The 17,039-nt window shown below is 40.8% G+C and overlaps 1 protein-coding gene across 7 annotated transcripts in view; it reads right to left on the bottom strand.

Moving 5' to 3' along the window:
* The window catches only part of BRDT (bromodomain testis associated), a 64,950-nt gene that overhangs the window by 39,119 nt on the left and 8,792 nt on the right, over positions 1–17,039 (bottom strand). For all 7 annotated transcript variants that reach the window (XM_019029524.3, XM_055352127.2, XM_019029586.3 and 4 more), the window contains 3 exons: positions 12,287–12,515; positions 10,469–10,606; positions 6,976–7,090 (listed from right to left, as the gene is read on the bottom strand). In XM_019029524.3, the coding sequence (XP_018885069.3) occupies positions 6,976–7,090; positions 10,469–10,606; positions 12,287–12,478 (445 nt within the window). In that variant the 5' untranslated portion in view covers positions 12,479–12,515. The remainder of the gene's footprint in view (positions 1–6,975; positions 7,091–10,468; positions 10,607–12,286; positions 12,516–17,039) is intronic.

The raw sequence follows: 17,039 nt of genomic DNA on the forward strand, positions 1-17,039 counted from the left end.
GGGTACATGTGCACAAAGTGCAGGTTTGTTACATATGTATACATGTGCCATGTTGGTGTGCTACACCCATTAACTCGTCATTTACATTAGGCATATCTCCTAATGCTATCCCTCCCCACTCCCCCTACCCCACGACAGGCCCCGGTGTGTGATGTTCCCCTTCCTGTGTCCAATTGTTCTCATTGTTCAATTCCCACCTATGAGTGAGAACATGCGGTGTTTGTATTTCTGTCTTGCGATAGTTTGCTCAGAATGATGGTTTCCAGCTTCATCCATGTCCCTAGAAAGGACATGAACTCATCATTTTTTATGGCTGCATAGTATACCATGGTATATGTGCCACATTTTCTTAATCCAGTCTATCATTGTTGGACATTTGGGTTGGTTCCAAGTCTTTGCTATTGTGAATAGTGCCACAATAAATATATGTGTGCATGTGTCTTTATAGCAGCATGATTTATATTTCCTTGGGTATATACCCAGTAATGGGATGGCTGGGTCAAATGGCATTTCTAGTTCTAGATCCCTGAGGAATCACCACACTGACTTCCACAATGGTTGAACTAGTTTACAGTCCCACCAACAGTGTAAAAGTGTTCCTATTTCTCCACATCCTCTCCAGCACCTGTTGTTTTGACATTTTAATGATCGCCATTCTAACTGGTGTGAGATGATATCTCATTGTGGTTTTGATTTGCATTTCTCTGATGGCCAGTGATGATGAGCATTTTTTCATGTGTCTGTTGGCTGCATAAATGTCTTCTTTTGAGAAGTGTCTCTTCATATCCTTCACCCACTTTTTGATGGGGTTGTTTTTTTCTTGTAAATCTGTTTGAGTTCTTTGTAGATTCTGGATATTAGCCCTTTGTCAGATGAGTAGATTACAAAAATTTTCTCCCATTCCGTAGGTTGCCTGTTCACTCTGATGGTAGTTTCTATTGCTGTGCAGAAGCTCTTTAGTTGAATTAGATTCCATTTGTCTATTTTGGCTTTTGTTGCCATTGCTTTTGGTGTTTTAGACATGAAGTCCTTGCCTATGCCTATGTCCTGAATGGTATTGCCTAGGTTTTCTTCTAGGGTTTTTATGGTTTTAGGTCTAACGTTTAAAGTCTTTAATCCATCTTGAATTAATTTTTGTATAAGGTGTAAGGAAGGGATCCATTTCAGCTTTCTACATATGGCTAGCCAGTTTTCCCAGCACCATTTATTAAATAGGGAATCCTTTCCCCATTTCTTGTTTTTGTCAGATTTGTCAAAGATCAGATAGTTGTAGATGTGTGGTATTATTTCTGAGGGCTCTGTTCTGTTCCATTGGTCTGTATCTCTGTTTTGGTACCAGTACCATGCTGTTTTGGTTACTGCAGCCTTGTAGTATAGTTTGAAAACTTTTCCCTTCGAAAACTGGCACAAGACAGGGATGCCCTCTCTCACCACTCCTATTCAACATAGTGTTGGAAGTTCTGGCCAGGGCAATCAGGCAGGAGAAAGAAATAAAGGGTATTCAATTAGGAAAAGAAGAAGTCAAATTGTCCCTGTTTGCAGAAGACATGATTGTATATCTAGAAAACCCCATCATCTCAGCCCAAAATCTCCTTAGGCTGATGAGCAACTTCAGCAAAGTCTCAGGATACAAAATCAATGTGCGAAAATCACAAGCATTCTTATACACCAATAACAGACAAACAGAGAGCCAAATCATGAGTGAACTCCCATTCACAATTGCTTCAAAGAGAATAAAATACCTAGGAATCCAACTTACAAGGGATGTGAAGGACCTCTTCAAGGAGAACTACAAACCACTGCTCAACGAAATAAAAGAGGACACAAACAAATGGAAGAACATTCCATGCTCATGGATAGGAAGAATCAATATCGTGAAAATGGCCATACTGCCCAAGGTAATTTATAGATTCAATGCCATCCCCATCAAGCTACCAATGACTTTCTTCACAGAATTGGAAAAAACTACTTTAAAGTTCATATGGAACTAAAAAAGAGCCCGCATTGCCAAGTCAATCCTAAGCCAAAAGAACAAAGCTGGAGGCATCACACTACCTCACTTCAAACTTCACTTCTTATTACTTCCCTCTGCCCTTACCTCACTCTAGCCTGTTGGCCTTGCTCAAATTTGGTAAGCAGAAGCAGACTATTTGTTTTGCCTAAAAGAAGATATCCTTATGCCTCATTCCAACATTTCCTTCAGGCATTTACTCATATGTCACCTTCTCAACCACCCCATAAAAAATAACATTTTCGCTCTACCTATCCCCACTCACCAACTGTCTAGCTCTTATTCTGCTTTATTTTTTCCATGCCATTGTCACATTTGATATACAACATATAGCTATTTCCGGCTCTTCAATTCTTGCAAAACAAACTCAGGAACTAAGTAAATTTGAATGTATTTTAAGATAGGGCTGATATTCCTCAATGTCTGAGTTGTCACTCTCTAAAACTTAGGAATCAAATACATTCAGATAATCTCACACCCTTTGATATTCCAACTGTTGCTCTTTGAACTCAGGAGCTAATTAGATATGCATAGTGAGGAATAGTTAGAATTATTTAATTTTGTCTCTATCCCTCACAAGAATAAAAAGCTCTGTGAGGGTAAGGGGAATTTGTTTTGGTCACCCCTAAATCCCTTGTGCCTAATGCAGTACTTGTTACATGAGAGAAACACAGTAAATATTTACTGCATGCCTATTGTGTGTTGGACACCATTTTAGGTGCTAGGGCACAAAAATGAACAAGACAGACATAGTATCTGCTCTTGTAGCTTACTGTCTAGTGTAAGAAACAAACAAAAAATAAGTAATCAAACTGAGTACAAGTGATGCTAAGTGTTAGGAAGGAAATATACAGGTTACTGACTAAATTAAGGCAGAGAACTATTATGGAGAGGGTAGCCAAGGAAGGCCTCCCTCTCTAAAGCTGACAACTAAGATGTCACTATAAAGGTAAGAAGTAGCCAGCCAGGTCAAGAGAACTATAGAATGGGAAGTAAGTCCACATGATTATTGTGTGCACGAAGAAATAAAAGCATTTTAAGAAAGACACAGTAGTCTCCTAAGGCAAATACTGACAGAAGTCAAATAAAATGAGAATAGAAAAACACTACTTAAATTTTGCAGCATGAAGACTACAAGTGACCCTGACTGACAAAAGGTTTTTGGTGGTGAATCAAAGCTAGAACTTGTGCTAAGGAGACTACATGAGTATACAGGAAGAAAGAAAGAAAGAAAAAAAAAGGAACAATAGCTGGAAGGATATGGATAAAGGAGTATTTTAAAGATGAGATACTAGAGCAAGTTTATAGGGTAATGAGACTAACCCCATAGAGGAGGAGAGATTAATGATCCAAGAAAAAAGGGAGATAACCAAAGGAATAAAATGGTTGAGATGGCAAGATCCGTTCACAAATGAAGGCATTGGCTCAAAGTGATGGAGGAGGAAAAGATCTGTTATAGGCCTTTGTTCTAGCTGATTCCTCTAGCTGGAATGTTCTTCTTTCAAATCTTCACTTCTCAATGAGGCCTCCACTGAATCTGTCATGTTTGTCTCTCACTTCCTACTAGAATATTAATTCCAAGATGGCAAAGTTTTTGTTTTATTCACTGATAATATCTCAAGAGCACAGAACAGTGTTGTGGTACATAATCAGCACTCAAGTATTTGCTCAATCAACATTATCAGTTTAATACCGAGTTTTCTTTGCCATAAATTATCAACAGGTACGTAACCACATTATTTTAAACTAGCTACCATCATATGACAATTTTCCTACCACTGTGACTAACAAAGACATGACTCTGGTAGTGGAATGCTTCTGTCAGAAGTCTTTTAAACTTAGACATTCACTCTGAAGACAAATCCTACCTATCCTTTGAGGTCAAACATAACTTGTATCACCTCTAAAGCCTCTCCCAACTTTTCCAGCGTGATATGGTTTGGATGTTTTGTCCTCTTCAAATCTTATGTTGAAATGTGACCTCCAATGTTGGTGGTGGGGCCTGGTGTGGGAGGTGTTTGGGTCATGAGGAGTGGATCCCTCATGAATCTCTTGGTGCTGTCCTTGACGTAATAAAGGAGTGCTCACTCTATGAGTTCACAGAAGAGCTGGTTGCTTAAAAGAGCACCTCTCCCCTACTCCCACCTCACCATGCGATACAACAGCTCCCTCTTTGCCTTTGACCATGATTGAAAGCTTCCTGAGGCCCAGAAGCTAAGCAGATGCTGGTGCCATACTTATACAGCCCGCAAAACCATGAGCCAAATAAACCTCTTTTCTTTGTAAATTACCCAGCCTCACATATTTCTTTCCTTTTCTTTTTTTTTTTTTTTTTTTTGAGAAAGGGTCTTGCTCTGTCGCTCTGTTGCTCTGTTGCAGTGGTGTGATCATGGCTCACTGCACCTTCAACCCACTGGGCTCAAGCAATCCTCCCACCTCAGGCTCTTGAGGAGCTGGAACTACAAGTGCATGCCCCTATACCTGTCAAAGTTTCAAATTTTTCTATAAAGGGTCGTCCTATCCTGCTCAGGCTGGTCTTGAATTCCTGGGCTCATGTAATCCTCCCATTTTGGCTTCCCAATGTGCTGGCATTACAGCCATGAGCCACAACGCCCAGCCAGGTATTTCTTTATAGCAATACAAAATGTACTAGCACACATCACGTATCAATTTCTCACTCTTGGCCATGCATGGTGGCTCACGCCTGTAATCCTAGCACTTTGGGAGGCCAAGGCATGAGGATCGTTTGAAGCCAGGAGTTCAAGATGAGCCTGGGCAACAAAATGAGACCCCACCTCTGTAAGAAACAAAAAAATTAGCTGGGTGTGGTGGTACATGTCCTTAATATTGGCTACTTGGGAGGCTAAAGTGGGAGGACCGTTTAAGCCCAGGAGCTTGAGGCTGCAGTGAACTGATTGTGGAGTGCCACTGCACTCCAGCCAGGGTAACAGAATGAGACCCTGTCTCGAAATAAAACAAAATCTCTCATTCTTTTCAAACACAGCATATGTTACATGTAATTTCATCTGACACGTGTCATAATGCATTGTCTTAATTTTTTTCCATAATGCACTGTCTTGTAATTTTTTTCAAGTTTTATTTCTAACAAAACTTAAATGTAGGCCAGGTGCAGTGGCTCATGCCTGTAATCACAGCACTTTGGGAGGCCAAGGCAGGTGGATCACCTAAGGTCAGGAGTTCGAGACCAGCCTGGCCAACATGGTGAAACCCCATCTCTACTAAAAAATACAAAAATTAGCTGGGCATGGTGGCATGCACCTGTAATCCCAGCTACTCAGGAGGCTGAGGCAGGAGAATCACTTGAACCTGGAAGGCAGAGGTTGCAGTGAGCAGAGATCATGCCATTGCACTCCAGCCTGGGCAACGAGAGTGAAACTCTGTCTCAAAAAAAAAAAAAAAAAAAACACACACACAAAAACAAAAAAACTTAAACACTTGAAAGTTAAGTTGCAGCTACTTGTTTCAGATGCTCAGGTAACTGTTAACAGTATGTTTCCCTCAGATAAAAGATCAATAAAAAGATCAATAATTTTTACCTTCTAGCAACATTAAATGGAAAAAATAATTTTTATCTTGCTAAGGGTAATAAATTAAGTCAGCAACAATTAGTACGCTGGTTTTACAATTTAAATACCATACTAATCTATGTATTATCTACCTCACAATGGCTTATTTAAATCTTCTTGTAGAAGCTTAGGTCTCACATTGTCAGACATTAGATCAACCTTTTCTAAAATAAGAATAAGGACTTAAATATAATCAGTGAATATGTGAATATCTCATAGATTTGGTTAAAGCACTATAAGTTATGACCCACCTTAAGGATCTATTAGCAATAAAAAAGTATATATTAGTACCAATAAAAACCTCAAAAAAAAAATCAACCTCTGCCATGAACCTATTACAAGCCTCCTATATCTCAGGCACTTAACTATATACTTTATAAACATTTACAATCATGAAAGATAAGTATTTTTAGGGCCAGGCGCGGTGGTTCACGCCTGTAATCCCAGCACTTTGGGAGGCCGAGGCAGGCAGATCACGACGTCAGGAGATCGAGACCATCCTGGCTAACATGGTGAAACCCCGACTCTACTAAAAAAAATACAAAAAATTAGCGGGGCGTGGTGGCGGGCGCCTGTAGTCCCAGCTACTCTGGAGGCTGAGGCAGGAGAATGGCTTGAATCTGGGAGGCAGAGCTTGGAGTGAGCCGAGATTGCACCACTGCACTCCAGCCTGGGCGACAGAGTGAAGACTCCGTCTCAAATAAATAAATAAATAAATAAATAAATAATTTTCCTGATATTGTAAATGAGGAAACTAACATGGAATGACTAAGAACTTAAAGATTACACTGCTTAAGTGATCCAAAGATAAACCAACATTTACTACACTCTTGGTTAACCTCTACAATAAATCTATTTGAATACTTCAGATTTAAGATTTTTGAAACACCATATTTAAATGATATGATTATTAGTTGTAAAGATGATTTCCTCTAAAGATTTCTGTGAGTGAAGAAAAAGTTAGGAAAAAAAGACAATCTTCCAACCCAATACTAACATTTCATTCTCAGCTATGGAAATTTTTTTTTAATACAGAGAGCACTAGCAATTTGGGCATTCTTATCAGTAAAGCACAGATGCAAGATCCACTGAAAAGAGCAGTAACAGCTATGATTTTCTGAATCCCTACTATGTGAACGGCATTATGCTACAAGAAAGCTGGCTCCGAGGCCATAATCAATGCAGTCCTCACTATTCTTGAATGATACCCATCCTTGTGATCAAGGTTTGGCAGATTGTTTCAAATGGACATTTTTTATTAATAGAATAGGATGTAGGACTTCTGGATGTCTGTCTCCTTTGAGGGATTTACACACACACGAGATAGATAGGGGAAAAAAAGAGAGAGAACCATAAAGTGTTTACCTCCTGCCTTACCTTTCCTGATTCTTTCCTTAACACCCACAACTTGCTCTTCTTGTGGCATCTGAGATAATTTCTGCATAAACAGCTTCTCTAGAGCTTGTGCCATAAGAACAATGTCATCTCCAGGCTACAAAATATATTAAATATACCATAAGGATATACAGTATGGTCACTGTACCAAATGTTTTAAATTCAGCCCACTTTATGGAAGGCAGTAACATAGTACTCCTAGACGGTATTCATCTCTTATAAATTTAGAAAACAGTGAAGCTGCTCACATTTTATTTTCTTATTCTCTATGGTTGAAAGCAGCTCACATTTAAAATTCTAGCATCCTACTCCTTCAGCTTCTAAAAAGGACCCAAATGGCTTTCTGAACACTAAAGAATTACAATCCAAGCAATCCTACTAAATCAAACAGGTATTAAAACTGAGAATTTCGCCAGGCATGGTGGCTCACGCCTGTAACCCCAGCACTTTCGGAGGCTGGCAGGGGTGGATCACCTGAGGTCGGGAGTTCGAGACCAGCCTGACCAACATGGAGAAACCCTGTCTCTACTAAAAATACAAAATTAGGCTGGGCGCGGTGGCTCATGCCTGTAATCCCAGAACTTTGGGAGGCCGAAGCGGGCGGATCACCTGAGGTCGGGAGTTTGAGACCAGCCTGACCAATGTGGAGAAACCCCATCTCTACTAAAAATACAAAATTAGCCAGGCGTGGTGGTGCGTGCCTGTAATCCTAGCTACTCAGGAGGCTGAGGCAGGAGAATTGCTTGAACCCAGGAGGCAGAGGTTGAGGTGAGCTGAGATCGTGCCATTGCACTCCAGCCTGGGCAACAAGAGCAAAACTACGTTAAAAAAAAAAAAAAAAAAAATTAGCCAGGTGCAGTTGCGCATGCCTGTAATCCCAGCTACTCAGGAGGCCGAGGCAGGAGAATTGCTTGAACCGGGAGGTGGAGGTTGTGGTGAGCTGAGATTGCACCATTGCACTCCAGCCTGGGCAACAAGAGCGAAAACTCCGTCTTAAAAAAAAAAAAAAAAAAGAGAATTTCTACTCACAAATAGGTTAAAGCAAAACTTACTCATGGCTATACAAAGTATCTCATGGTTTGACTGGAAGTAATTCTGTTTAATTAACTAATTAATAAAATAACACTGTAGCACTGACTCAATTTTTTAATATTTTTTTCTAAGCCAACTCTACCAACATATTCAATGACAAAGTCTCACTCTGTCTCCCAGGCTGGAGTACAGTGGTGCAATCTCGGCTCACTGCAACCTCTGTCACCTGGGTTCAAGCGATTCTCCCGCCTCAGCCTCCTGAGTACCTGGGATTACAGGTGCCTGCCACCGCTTCTGGCTACTTTCTGTAGTTTTAGTAGAGACAGGGTTTCACCATCTTGGCCAGGCTAATCTCGAACTCCTGACCTTGTGATCCACCCGCCTTGGCCTCCCAAAGTGCTGGGATTACAGGCATGAGCCACCGCACCCAGGCAACATATTCAATTTTTCAATCTTAACTATTCGCTTACAAGTCTTCCTCTTGCTTCAATTTATGACTGAGAAAAAAGTAAGTAATTTACAAAGCAACAGTTCTCTTAAATAAAGAGAACATTTATTTCTAAGTTAGGTAGCTCAGGAAAATTACTAAACTTCATTTTAAAATATTACATCTGAAAGGACCCTTTGGAATTGTAGTTAAATTAAAATGAAGTTGCCAATGGTACTGATTTTTTAAAAATTCACATTGGAGCTGGATGCAGTGGTGTGTGCCTATAATCCCAGCTACTTAGGAGGCTGAGGTGGGAGTATCACTTGAGCCCAGGAGATCAAGTCCAGCCTAGGCAACACAGTGAGTCCCTGTCTCAGAAAAAAAAATCATTCGCATTGGCTAATAGTTTTAAATCTTTTATACATATAAGCTGGCACTGGTAGTTTTCTTGGGAGCCAAATCAAACTTTCTATTACAATTCAGTGTACTCACCAGTAATTTTGAATAAACGAAATCACAAATACTTAGAATTCTCATATTTAAATGAGATATAAGCTTTAAAATATTTAGATGCCCTAGAACAGCTAGAACAGGATACAGTACTGTAGGAAATGGGAATACTATATGGAAGAAAACCAAATACACAAATCCAATTTTATGGATGACAGCCAATATGAAGATTAAGTTTAAAATCTCCACATACACTGCACTCCAGCCTGGGCAACAGAGCGAGACTCCATCTCAAAAAATAAAAATAAAAAAATAAAATAAAATCTCTACATATATCATATAGGCAAATTCATTAACACAAATCCAAGTACTACTACTGGGATAGAACAAAGAGCATATCTGATCTCTTTTTTAGACAGAGAAACAAGAGACAGGGAAAGGCAAAAGGGAGAATCAAAGGACTCATCCCAGGAAGGTGGATTTTTTTTTTTTTTGAGAAGGTGTCTTGCTCTGTCACCAGGCTGGAGTGCAATGGTGGCATCTAGGCTCACTGCAACCTCCACCTCCTGGGCTGAAGCGATTCTCCTGCCTCAGCCTCCCGAGTAGCTGGGACTACAGGCACACGCCACCACGCCCAGCTAATTTTTGTATTTCTAGTGAGGCGGGGTTTCACCATGTTGGTCAGGATGGTCTCGATCTCTTAACCTCATGATCCTCCCGCCTCAGCCTCCCAAAGTGCTGGGATTACAGGTGTGAGCCACCGTGCCTGGCCAGAACATATCTGATCTTTAAATCAACTTGTGAAGTTTAGAAGTAGGCAATTGGTTTGGCTTTTTAGGTTATGGCCAGGGGTCCATACTGTGAAAATTTAATGAAGATTAGTATATACTAAGGCTTTTCCTTTATCTCATAACTAAAATGACAGGAATGCAATACAAAACATTCTGAAATACCTTATTCACAGAAACCAGCTCTCATTGGTATTTTGGTTTTTAAAAACATAACAAGCCACTACAGCTATTCAGGCACAAAAATATTATAGCAAATAGACTGAACAAGTATTGGTATGTGAAAATTACGAAATTCAGTGAAAAAGTATTGTCCTTAAAAACATGTAAAAGATCTTGGCCGGGCACAGTGGCTCACACCTATAATCCCAGAACTTTGGGAGGCTGAGGTGGGTGGAACACCTGAGGTCAGGAGTTCGAGACCAGCCAGGCCAACAGGGTAAAACCCTGTCTCTACTAAAAAAAGATACAAAAAATTAGCCAGGCAGGTTGGTGGGTGCCTGTATTCCCAGCTACTCAGGAGGCTGAGGCAGCAGAATCACTTGAACCTGGGGGCAGAGGTTGCAGTGAGCTGAGATCACACCACTGCACTCCAGCCTGGGTGACAGAGCCAGACTCCATCTCAAAAAAAAAAAAAAACAATTATACACACACACACACACACGTCAAGTATCTCAAACGAAGATAATTGAAATCTGAAATGATCACAATTTATACATTTCTCTCCTATATGTAATGGCAAAGAATTAGCAAGTATAACATAAGGCTTACATACCTTGTTATATAAATAACAATTTGAGAACATTGTATTGAAGTCTTCTATACATTCTGAAGCCTTCCCATAATATTTATTCTCCAAGCGCTTCTTAATTGTATTTAAATCCATTGGGTTTTTTATAATGGTATAATAATCCTATGGTTTTGAACAAATTCTAAATGTTAGTAAGAATGAATACACTACAACTATTGATACACAAAGAAATTTAATACACTATACACCTGTAACTAGAGAGAGCAACTGATTATCTTTAAAAAGCCATATTCTGGCTGGGCACAGTGGCTCACGCCTGTAGTCCCGCACTTCGGGAGGCCAAGGCAGGAGGATCACTTGAGGCCAGGAGTTCAAGATCAGCCTGGCCAACATGGCGAAACCCATCTCTAATAAAAATACAGAAAATTGGCCGGGCATGGTGGCTCACGCCTGTAATCCCAGCACTTTGGGAGGCCAAAGCGGGTGGATCACCTGAGGTCACGAGTTCGAGACCAGCCTGGCCAACATGGGGAAGCCCCCATCTCCACTAAAAATACAAAAATAAGCCTGGTGTGATGATGCGTGCCTGTAATCCCAGCTACTCAGGAGTCTGAGGCAGGAGAATCACTCAAACCTGGGAGGCAGAGGTTGCAGTGAACCAAGATTGTGCCACTGCACTCCAGCCTGGTGGACAGAGCCAGACTCTGTCTCAAAAAACACAACAACAACAACAACAATAAAAAACAGAAAATTAGCCAGGTGTGCTGGCGCATGCCTGTCTTCCCAGCTACTTGGGAGGGTGAGGCCCAAGAATCACTTGAGCCCAGGAGGCAGAGGTTGCAGCGGGCAGAGATCATGCCACTGCACTCTAGTCTGGGTGACAGAGTGAGACTGTCTCAAAAAAAAAAAAAAAAAGGCCATATTCTAGAAACTAGAACCTTTAGTAATGAGAAACAAAGCTGACTGCTACGGCATTATTTTTAGATGCTAAAAAAAAAAAGCCAATAAAGATGAACAACGGTAAGAATTTCAGAATAAAATTATCCTTGAAAATAAAAAGGGCATGAGGAAAAAGAACCTTGTTTTTATGGAGTCTGACTCCATAGAATAAAATTCCAGCTTCGAGTTGACTAGCTATATTGTAAACTACTCAACCATTGCATTACTGAATGGCTAAAAATTCCTAACGTAAGACCTAAAGTCAAATTCTGTATGTGATGCAACTAAGCCTGCCAGAAGTGTCAAGAGAAACTTCATAGAAAAGGTAAAATTCAGGATAACTCTGCATCCAAAAGGTGAAGTGACATATACTATAATAAGAAAACATGTATTACAATTTATCACAAATTATTAAAATAAGAATGCGAATGCTCAGAAAAATAAGCTTTTTTTTTTGGAAAAAAATACTCATTGGGATAGACTTTAATGATGCTAAATAAATCAGTTGTTAAATTTTTTTTATTTTTTATTTTTGGAGATGGAGTTTTACTCTTGTTGCCCAGGCAATGGCACAATCTCGGCTTGCCACAACCTCCGCCTCCCAGGTTCAAGAGATTCTCCTGCTCAGCCTCCTGGGTAGCTGGAAGTACAGGCATGTGCCACCACGCCCGGCTAATTTTGTATTTTTAGTAGAGACGGGGTCTCTCCGTGTTGGTCAGGCTGGTCTCGAACTCCCGACCTCAGGTGATCTCCCCACCTCGGCCTCCCAAAGTGCTGGGATTACAGGTGGGAGCCAACGCACCTGGCCAAATATGTTTTATAATATTAAAGACTAGTTATGTCTTACAGAAATTTACAGGATTTTTCTTTTTTTGAAACTAACATAGTTGAAGACATACATACAGGCAACTTTAGTTTCACAGCATCCACAGGACGTTGAAAGGGCCATGAAAAACTATGCTTCCATAAATCCTTTAGGACAACTTTTTGTAGATACTGAAGTTGATTTGTCAATCGCCCATTTTTCTCAGTATTTATATATTCTGGTGGAGGAGGGTTAACAATAATAGCTGTTTGTCGACTTGGCAGAGACATTCTTAACTGCTTCGAATCCTGTCTACAAGTACATGTCCTGAAAAACAAAAACTGAGTACTTAGAAGCACTTTAGGAATGGTTTCCACAGGAGCTGAAAAGTGTTATTCAAGAGTAACAGAAGCCGGGCACAGTGGCTCAGGCCTGTAATCCCAACACTTTGGGAGGCCAAGGCAGGTGGATCACCTGAGGTCAGAAGTTCGAGACCAGCCTGACCAATGTAGTGAAACCCCGTCTCTACTAAAAATACAAAAATTAGCCAGACGTGGTAGTGCATGCCTGTAATCCAAGCCACTTAGGAGGGTGAGGAGGGAGAATCCCTTAAACCCGGGAGGCAGAGGTTACAGTGAGCCAAGATCGTGCCATTGCACTACAGCCTGGGCAACAAGAGTGAAACTCCATCTCAAAAAAGAGTTAACACATACTGTGTTTTAAAGCACATCATGATTAAGACAGGATGAAAAAAAAAGCCAAATGGCAAAGAAATCAATTTTTAAACAAATACAAATTTTTTATATACAAATAGTAAAAGTTTCACTATATATGCCTTAGCCTTGGATTTTTTTTTTTTTTTTTTTTTTTGAGACAGAGTCTTGCTCTGTCACCCAGGCTGGAGTGCAGTGGCGCCATCTCGGCTCACTGCAAGCTCCGCCTCCCGGGTTCACGCCATTCTCCTGCCTCAGCCTCCCGAGTAGCTGGGACTACAGGCGCCCTCCACTACGCCCGGCTTTTTGTATTTTTAGTAGAGACGGGGTTTCACCGTGGTCTCGATCTCCTGACCTCATGATCCGCCCGCCTCGGCCTCCCAAAGTGCTGGGATTACAAGTGTGAGCCACCGCGCCCGGCCAACCTTGGATGTTTTAAATTATTTCAACATCTCAGTCTTCCTGTCTTTCACAAAAACACAAATTGAGGTCTTAGCAGGAAAAGTCTATAAATTCCTAGTCGGAAGAAATAACAGAGAATGTTAAAGATATGATCAGCGTGTAAGTATTCTACAATTGTTAATTCAATGAAGAGAGAAAAGCAAAGTAAAAAAATGTTCTGGCTAATTTGAAAAAAGTAATTAATTTATTTATGGTGTCTCTCTCTCTCTCTGAGATGGAGTCTCACTCTGTTGCCCAGGCTGGAGTGCAATGGCGCGATCTCGGCCCACTGTAATCTTTGACTCCCAGGTTCAAGCGATTCTCTAGCCTCAGCCTCCCAAGTAGCTGCGACTACAGATGCATGCCACCACGCAGCTAATTTTTGTATTTTTTTGTAGAGACAGGGTTTCAACATGTTGGCCCGGCTGGTCTCAAAAACCTGACCTCAGGTGATCCACACACCTCGGCCTCCCAAGGTGCTGAGATTACAGCCTTGAGCCACCATGCCCAGCCAAAGTGATTTTATTTTTCTGTTTTTATTTTTTGAGATGGAGTCTCACTCTACCGCCCAGGCTGGAGTGCAGTGGCACAATTTCCACTCACTGCAACTTCTGCCTGCTGGCTTCAAGTGATTCTCCTGCCTCAGCTTCCTGAGTAGCTGGGATTACAGGCACCTGCCACCACGCCCAGCTAACTTTTGTATTTTTAGTACAGGCAGGGTTTCACTACATTGGCCAGGCTGGTCTGGAACTCCTGATCTCAGGTGATCCACCCTCCTCGACCTCTCAAAGTGCTGGGATTGCAGGCGTGAGCCACTGCACCCGACCCAAAGTGATTTATTTTAAAACCAAATTTATTAGATTAAAATGTTACTCTGTGGCACATATTGCTACGTCTAGAATAAAATATTTTAAATTTCATAGGTGTTTCAGAAAGACAGTATTTAATATTCCTAGACAGCATCATTACTTTAAGGATAATAAAGGTACTACCAACGTGCACGTAATACCTCAAGTACATAAGCAAAATGAAAAGTAATGAAATAAGTTGCCCATTTTTAGAGACCAGTGTTAACACTTAGCCAATATTATCTTTGTCTGCATTAAAGTAGTATTAGTTCTCACCTCCTGTTGCATATTAATCACTTATAGATATTTTTGAACTGTGGCGTAAAACATACCAAAATTTACCATACTAACACTTTTCAAGTGCACAGTTCAGCAGTGTTAAGTATATTCATGTTTTTTGTGAAACCAATCTCTAGAACTTTTCCATCTTGCAAAACAGAAACTCTATGCACATTAACCAACAAATCCTCATTCTTCTGTCCCCGCTGTACCTGGCAACCACCATTCTGCTTTCTGTTGCCATGAATTTGACTACCCTAAATACTTCATTAAAGTGACAAATCATATTTATCTTTCTTGTGACTGGTTTATTTTTCCTAATACAAAGCCCTTAAGATTCATCCATGTTGTAGCGTGTTAGAATTTCCCTTCCTTTTAAGGCTAAATAATATTCCATTGTATGTCTATCATTTTCTTTATCCATTCATTCATTGATGCCACTTGGGTTGCTTCCACTTCTTGACTATATTGTGAATACTGCTGCTGTGAATATGGGTTTACAAGTATCTCAGGACCCTGCTTTCAATTCTTTTGGATATATATACACAAGGGGAATTGCTAGATCATATGGCAATTATATTTCTAATTTTTTGAGGAAGCCCATCCCATTTCCCATGGTCAATACATGATTTCACATTCCCACTAACAATGTACGAGAGTTCAATTTCTCCACACCCTTGCCAATAGTAATATTTTGTTTTAATACTAGCCATCCTAATAGGTATGAGGAGCTGTGGATCTTTAAAAATACCAATGCTCAGGTCCCAATCTCTGGAGAGAGCGCCTGGCAATCAGTTTTGTTGGTTTTTTAAAAGTTCCCTGTTACTTCTGCTGTGCAGCCAAGATTGACTACTACTACATTAAAACGAATTGAAGGTGGTTATCAATCTTCTACTTTCACGATTTTCATGTTACACATATATGGAAATATAGCACTTAATAAAAGTCATAGGTTGGGTGCTGTGGCTCATGCCTGTAATCCCAGAACTTTGGTAGGCTGAGGGCAGATGGCTTGAGGGCAGGAGTTCAATACCAGACTGGACAACAAGATGAAACCCCCCATCCCTGCAAAAAATATAAAAATCAGTCAGGCGTGGTGGTGCACATCTGTAGTCCCAGCTACTCGGGAGGCTGAAGTGGAAGGACCACTTGAACCCGGGAGGTAGAGGCTGCAATGAGCTCAGATTGTGCCACTGCACTCCAGCCTGGGTGACACAGCAAGACCCTGTCTCAAAAAAGAGCTCAGGAGTTCAAGACCAGCCTGGGCAACACAGTGAGACCTCACCTGTAAAATAAAAAAAAAAAAAGAAAAAGAAAAAGAGAAAAATCATAAGAACAAAGATGGAGCTATTCTAGGATGTCACAACTAAACTGGCTCTTATCCTGGCTTTGTAATTATTTAAAGCTAACCTACTTTTTAGGTGCCCCAGTCACTGTAACCTCCCTCATCCACAAAGGTTAACCACTCCAATCACTACAGACCAAGCTGTGACCATTTTTGAACTTTACATATAGTATTATTTACTATGTATTATGTTTTTGTTTTTTGAGATGGCATCTCACTCTATCGCCCAGGCTGGAATGCAGTGGCGCGATCTTGGCTCAAAAATATATATATGTGTATTTATTACACAATATACTTTCTGCAGTCTCATGGTTTCATTTTCTACTTTGAGTCAGGGTCTTACTGTCCCCCAGGCTGGAGTGCAACAGTATGATCTTGGCTCACTGCAGCCTCAAACTCCTGGGCTCAAACGACTCTCCCACCTCAGCCTCCTGATTATCTGGGACTATAGGTACATACCACAATATCCAGCTCATTTTTTTTGTATAGATGGGGTTTTGCCATGTCACCCAGGCTGGTCTCGAACTACTGAGCTCAAGCAATCTGCCCTCCTTGGCCTCCCAAAGTGCTGGAATTACAGATAAGCCCACGGTTCCCCGCCTCATTTTCTACATTTAATTTTTTATCTAGAATTACTTTCCACTGGTATCTTTGGCTACAGACATTCCCCCAGCCTTGATTTTTAAAAAAAATACCTTGCCACACAAAAAACTTACACAGGATGTTTATAGCAGCTTTATTCATAATTGCCAAAACTTGAAAATAACTAAGATGTCCTTAAGTAGGTGAAAGGGTAAATACACTCTATTACATTCATGCAATGAAATATTATTCAGCACTAAAAAGAAATGAGCTATCGGCTGGGCATGGTGGCTCACACCTGTAATCCCAACACTTTGGGAGGTGAAGGTGGGTAGACCACCCAAGATCAGGAGTTCAAGACCAGCCTGGGCAATATGGTGAAAACCCATCTCTACTAAAAACACGAAAACTAGCCGGGCATGGCAGTGAACGCTTGTAATCCCAGCTACTCAGGAGGCTGAGGCATGAGAATCGCTTGAACCCTGGAGACAAAGGTTGCAGTGAACTGAGATCCCACCACTGGACTCCAGCCTAGGTGACAGAGTGAGACTCCTTTAAAAAAAAAAAAAAAAAAAAAAGGCATGAGTTATCAAGTCATGAAAAGACATCGTGAAAGCTTGAATGTCGTTCTCAAAAAAAGGCA

This window comes from Gorilla gorilla, chromosome 1, assembly GCF_029281585.2.
Source record: "Gorilla gorilla gorilla isolate KB3781 chromosome 1, NHGRI_mGorGor1-v2.1_pri, whole genome shotgun sequence".
NCBI lineage: Eukaryota > Metazoa > Chordata > Mammalia > Primates > Hominidae > Gorilla > Gorilla gorilla.